Source organism: Cynocephalus volans, chromosome 12 (genome assembly GCF_027409185.1).
Source record: "Cynocephalus volans isolate mCynVol1 chromosome 12, mCynVol1.pri, whole genome shotgun sequence".
Lineage (NCBI taxonomy): Eukaryota > Metazoa > Chordata > Mammalia > Dermoptera > Cynocephalidae > Cynocephalus > Cynocephalus volans.
The window spans coordinates 69,830,390-69,836,389 of NC_084471.1; the positions used below are offsets into that span (position 1 = coordinate 69,830,390).

Here is a 6,000-nt window from a genome sequence, read left to right on the forward strand (position 1 = left end):
TTGTGTGCACACACACATGCAGGTGTGCACACATATGCCTGCTTACCCCTTTGGAGAGATCCTTCCTCAGGGTGGAAAGAAAATCCTTGGCCACCCACCCTTCTTTTCCCAGAGGCCATTTCTAGGGGAGCTGTCCTCTGGCTGACACCTCCCTGCCTTCAGCAATGGGTCCTGCCAAGTCTTGGGGCCCAGTGCTGCAGCTCTGGGGGATTTTCCAGGAGGGGCAGAGTAGGGGGTGGAATCAGGGCTCTCCCTTCAGCCCTCTCAAAGTGGCCTCATGCCCTTCCCTTCCCCTTCTCCTGGGGAAGACTGGCATTGAGAACTCATCCACTGTAGAGGAAGTGGATTTACTGCAGGTGGGAGAGGAAGGGGCCAAAGGGGGCGAGGGAGAAGACCCCAGCTGTGCACACTTTCACTACCAGAGGCACACCTGTTCACACTCAGGGGCATGCACAACCCTGCACTTGAGGACAGAGGGGCATTCAGGGATAAACATACATTTGCACACTAGCAAAACCATACACACCATTCCCAGACCCCCCAAGGTTGGGGTCTGCACACTCCCCACCCAGGACCTGGATGCAGGTTCTCCAGAATTTTTCTCTTCCCTCCCTCCCCAGCTCAGTCTCCTCCTACCCAGTTCTGGTAAGGGGCCAGAGGGTTGATCATTGGCCCCGGCAGCCTCAGGGCAGGGGATCTCCCAGGCTCACCACTACCCCGTTGCCCCCTTCCCGCCTGCTCAGGGCGCTGGCGGTGCACATCCTGGAAGTAGCTACTCTGCACTGGGGGCCAGCTTCAGATCTAGAGGAGAGTAGGGACGGGGTGGGCCCTTCGGCCTTGGGTTGGGCCCGGGCTCGTCGGTGGTGGCGGGTGCCCCCGAGCCCAGGGCGCCTCCTCGGCCCCACAGGCGGTCAGTCGGGGCCTTGGAGGCGCGATCAGGCCTTGCTGCCCCGTGGCAGGCTCTGTGGCGAGTGCAGCTCCACCGACTGCCGCCGTCGCACCTCGCGCTCCTCCCAGTCAGTGTCTGGCTCCAGACCCTTCAGCACTGCCAGACACTCCGACAGGCTCTTGGCTGGGGGGAACAGCACGTAGTTGTAAAGGAGGGAGCCCAGGATGGCGCCGACCAGGGGTCCGATCCAGAAGACCTGGGGAAGAGCAGAGAGGGGGCTGGCACCATGCAGGGAAGGCCGTGACACAGTCTGGCCCGGGACACTCCTCTCCCCACTTCACGTGCCATTAATATAATAAAGTACTTATTCATGTAATTAGCAATCACAACACGAGCTGTTGGGGAAGACCTGTTAGTGTGAGGGTCAAGGGTGAGAATCCTTAGAAGCAGACTGCCTCGGTGTGAATTCTGATTCCACTACTTACTTCCTGTGTGAGCTTGGACAAGTTACCTGTTCTCTCCGTGCTTTAGTTTCCTTTCATTATACTAGTGCCTACCTCCTGGGGAGTTGCGAAAGCTAAATTTGTTAATATTTGCAAAATACTTAGAACAATGCCTAACACACACTAAGCACTAGACAAGTGCTAAATAATAATAATAATAATAAAAGTCTTAGCTAGTATAAATATTACCATTTCTTGAGATCTAAGTGCCAGGCGCTATGCTATCTGTTTTACACGGGTAACCTCACTTAATCTTCCCAAGAAGCTGATGAGGTAAGAACTGTTGTTATCCTCATTCACAGATGTGGAAACTGAGTCTTTGGCATCAGACCTGAGGGTAGAACCCAAGGCTCCCCAGGGCCCCAGGAGTAGGTTTTGTGGCACAGCTGCTGAGGCTCCCCCTACTCTATTCCAGCCCTGTTCTCCCTCTGAAATGGCTTTCTAGAGAAGGGGAGGGCAGGGGGGGTTCATTACCCAGTGGTCATCAAACTTGCCAATGACAACGGCTGGAGCCAGGGAGCGGGCAGGATTCATGGAGCAGCCAGTATAGTGGATCTATAATGGGAGGTGGGGTCAAGGAGAGAAGGGAGGTGAGGAAAGGACAGGGAGTTCTTCTCCTCTCTTCCAATGCTTAACCTCAGCCTAAAGGGAATCCTGGAATGGACAATTAACTTCTTGTTTTATTTGCAGTGCTCTATATTCCTTTGGGGCTGGAGTGATATCTGTTCCTCTGGGGTATTTGGGAGCGAAACCCTTTAGGCTCCCTGTCCCTTTTGGGGGTTCTGTGTATCTGTCCCTCTTGGGATCTTTGTGTCTGTCATTTTTAGGGGTTCTGTGTGTCTGTCTCTAGAGTGGTCTGTGTGGTCCCTCCAGAAAGGCTGGGACTGTGGCCATAACCTACCCCAAGGAGGTGGCCCAGGGCCACAGAGAAGCCGATAGAGAGGGCAGGGGTGCCCAGATTGTCTCCACGGCGCTCATCGGTGGAAGCAAAGATGCAGAGCACCAGCTGCAGGGTCAGGAAGAGCTCCATGGTCACGGCCTGGCCAGCTGTCGTGTTGTTGCTGAGCTGGGGACAGAGAGGGGGTGGGTGGAGGGAACACTGAGCCTGCTCCCCCTCTGGCTGTCGTGGCTCCAAGGAGGCCTGGGCTGGGGGCCAGAATTCCTGGACCTGCCAGACACCTTAGCTAGAGCCACCTGCCTTCTTCCTCGGTCCTGGCCCAAAGGCAGGGGGATGGTCCCCAGGACTGCCCATGATCCCCCTGCCAAAAGAAAGAAAACTGACTTTGGGGGCTGATGTTGTGTGCCTACAGCGTGAGAGGAAAAGGATGCTGAGATCCAGAATTTCTGTTTCCTGAAGAACAAGAAGGCAAGAGGGCTTGGCTCGGCTGCAGCAGGAGCAGTGGGCCAGGGAACAGGAAGGACTTCCTCTCTCCAGGCCCTGAGACACTGGTACAATGAGAGGCCTGCGGTCTTTCTTCCTGGGGTCAAATGGCTCTGGGGATGGTCTTACTGTGTCCTTCTCCCCATGAGTCCAGCACACGGCTCTTTTCCCTAAACTTTCTTTGCCTGTTCCCCACTGCATCTCAGGCTTCAGTTTTTCCCTGTGGTTGCTCCCTGCATACCCTGCGGAGGTTGGGCTGGGGGTGCCGGAGCTCTGTATTGCACTGCTTCCACACCCATGTGGTGTGCCCATGGTCCCAGCAGACCCTGCCTAGGGGAAGGAGAGAACTTGTGGCTGAACAAAGAGGTGGTTTCATAATTGGGCCACACCCAGCACTGGATTTCTCCCTGGGTTTTATCACCCTGTACCCTACGCCCTGCCCTTTGGGGCTGCGCTCTGCACCCGGTGGAGCTGTGACAGCTCTTAGCTCCCACGCTCCTTCTCTAGGCCCTGGACCCCTACCCCTGGGTCCTAGCCAGGCTGGCATTCGTGGGTCCCTCTGGGATCTAACCTCAATCCCTCTTGTATTGTCCAATGTCAGAGCTTCTAGAGGACAGTGAAAAGTGCTTTGGAGACAGGTGCTTCAGAGGCCTCTGACTTGCTGACTTGCTGTGAGACTGTATTACTTTGGCCTCAGTTTCTCCTTCTGTAAAATGTGGATTTCAGAATGGATTCTGGAGGACTGTATGAGGACTGGAAATGACAAGGGTAGAGCCCAAGCCTCATTCCTGCCGATAAATGGTGGCTCTGAGGGAGATGGCATGGATTTAGTGTCAGATAGCTCTGGGTCCATTTCCAGGTGCGCCATCTATGGTTCTGTGATTTGGGTCAATTGAATGTTGAGTCTTAATTTACCACTCAAGGTCAGGGGACCACAGAATTTACCTACAGTGCTATATCAAGGATGAATTGCCATCTGGCCTGGCGCAGGGCAGGTACACATCAAAGGTAACTTCCTGGGGGCCAGTCTGGCTGACCTTGAGGTCATCCAGTTCTCCCTAGTCTCAAGGTAAGTCAGCCCCCCTGCTGCCCCATTCCAGCCAGGTACGGTTCTCCCCAGTTCCTCAAGATGGTAAATGCTGAGCAATAGCTTGGAGGAGCTTTCCCAGACCCATACCTTCTGAGGGCCCCAGTCGGCTATAAAATGATGGAGAAGGACTGCATGTTCCACATGGGATCTTAGTGCCCTCGATGCCGTGCTATTAGAGAAGGAGTTTCTTGGCCACGCTCTTATGAAGTTCCTCTTTCAGTCTAACTGGACCTCTCCTTGTTGCAAACTGAACTAACTTTGTTCTCAATGGAAATGGGCATGCTCCTCAGTCTGTCCACCACCTTGGCCAGTCTAGCCTTTTCTTGGCCCTGGGCCAAGAAGAGAGAAGTTCCCCAATGGTGGCACCTCTGCCCCTTGCATGAGGAAGGGCCACCTGTGCAGAGGAGGGGATGGCCATAGACTGCGCAGGACTCTTCAGAGATGTCAGGGCTCTTACCCAGTGGCCCGGGGATGGAGCAAGCCAAGGAATGCAGGAGACTGAGGCACAAAAGGCACTTGCTGTCTTTGTTGGAGATGGGGCTGCCGAGTGAGGGTTGTGCTGAGGGAGCACAGGTCACCCCTCCTGACCCATGCACCTCGGATTCCCAGGCCTTGCACAGACCCAGGAGAGAAGAAGGGTGGGAGGGAGGAGGGGCCATGGCATCACCCTCAGCTCCCAAAGTACCAAGGTGCCTAATTAGCCACTGTACCACGTAATCAGCAGCTGGCTCACGGGCACTGGGGATCTTCTTCTGGAGATACCTTGCCCCTGCAGCTCTCCTCAAGGTGCTTTCTCTGGTACTGACAAATGGCAGAACTTTTGGCCTATCACTTCCCTTCTCTGAGCCTCAGTTTCCTTGTTTGCAAAGCAAGGCTTAGACGATGGCTCAGGGAGGGAACGTCGGTCAGGTGGAAAGATCATGGACTTTGTAGTCAAGCCTGGGTTTGAAGGCTTTGGCGCTTCCCCTCTCTGAGCCTCAGTTTTCACGGCCTTAAGAAATGAGTATGCCCATCCCTGCTGTGGCCTGTGAGGAGCACCTGCCGTGGGGCTGCACACAGTCGATGCTGAAGAGATGTTCTCTCTAGAAGACTTGTGACTAGCACTCCAAGCCTCCCTGCAGCTCAGAAAGCACGTCTGCTTTGGGATCCTGAACCCTGCCAAGTTCTAGCCCCGTCCTCTGTAGTGCGGGCATCCAGTCCAACAGAAACCTTCATGCTGTCTTCTTCCCGAGGCTCAGGACAGAAAGCACCAGCAGACCCTTTGTTCTTGCCTCTGCTCTGACATTATTCCTCCTTCTACCCCAATTCTCCTAAGGTGGCTGTGTTCTTGGCTCTAGCCTCTCTCTCTCTGTGTCTCTCTCTCGCTCTCTCTATCTCTCTCTCTCTATCTCTGTCTCTCTCTCTTTCTCTCCACCTAGCCCCTCATCCACAGCCAGTCCCTTCCATCTCATCCTTTATGAGGCATTCCCCAGGATCTTCCCCAGTGGCAAAGATCTGTCTACTCACAGCATTGACAGCCAGGTCCCCGCGGATGTCTGCCGGTGTGATCTCATGGAGCAGAGCAGCCCCCGCCACGGCCCCCAGCAGCTGGGCAGCCACATAGAAGGCAGCTCGGAGAAAAGAGACATGGCAGCCCACCAGGAAGGCCACAGTCACGGCAGGGTTGATGTGGGCCCCGCTGACGTGGCCCAGAGCCTGCACCAGGGTGCCGATACCTAGGCCGAACGCCATTGAGATCTGCAGCACAGAAGGAAGGGCCTGTGGCCAATTGAGGGCTGAGCCAAGGCCAAAGAAGACGAAGAGGAGTGTGGCCAGGAACTCTGCGAACACGGCTCTGGAGAAGGCTATGGACCGGAGCTCCCACATGCTCCCGTGGACTGGCCCAGCAGTGTCAGGGCTGGGAGGCTGTGGCGCTCTCTGTCTCTCTCTCACTCTCTCTCTCTCTCTCTCAGGGCCTCTGGGGAGGCTGGACTGTGGGCATTTATAGGGTCCTTCCATCCTGGATCTGGGCATGTGAGGCAGAGGTGGAGTTCAGGCCTATACCTCTTCTCCCCGTGGCTGCCTCTGCCCCACTCCCCACCCCTGCCCACCCCCATGCCTATCACCCCATCTTGGCCTTCACAGCTGACCAACGTTC

General features: G+C 55.5%; 1 protein-coding gene across 1 annotated transcript; it reads right to left on the reverse strand.

The window, feature by feature from the left end:
- Nucleotides 1–935: 935 nt before the first annotated feature.
- Nucleotides 936–5,729, reverse strand: AQP2 (aquaporin 2). Its single transcript, XM_063075954.1, has 4 exons — nucleotides 5,370–5,729; nucleotides 2,294–2,458; nucleotides 1,867–1,947; nucleotides 936–1,145 (listed from the first exon to the last, which is right to left on the reverse strand). The coding sequence occupies exons 1-4, from the start codon at nucleotides 5,727–5,729 to the stop codon at nucleotides 936–938; spliced, it is 816 nt and encodes a 271-aa protein (XP_062932024.1).
- Between the last annotated feature and the right edge of the window lie 271 nt (nucleotides 5,730–6,000).

Coding starts and splice junctions, on each gene's coding strand:
- AQP2 (XM_063075954.1), bottom strand. CDS start 5,729: ATGTGGGAGCTCCGGTCCATAGCCTTCTCCAGAGCCGTGTTCGCAGAG. Junction 2,459..5,369: donor GGGACCTGGCTGTCAATGCT/GTGAGTAGACAG, acceptor CTCTGTCCCCAG/CTCAGCAACAACACGACAGC. Junction 1,948..2,293: donor CCCTGGGCCACCTCCTTGGG/GTAGGTTATGGC, acceptor CTCCCATTATAG/ATCCACTATACTGGCTGCTC.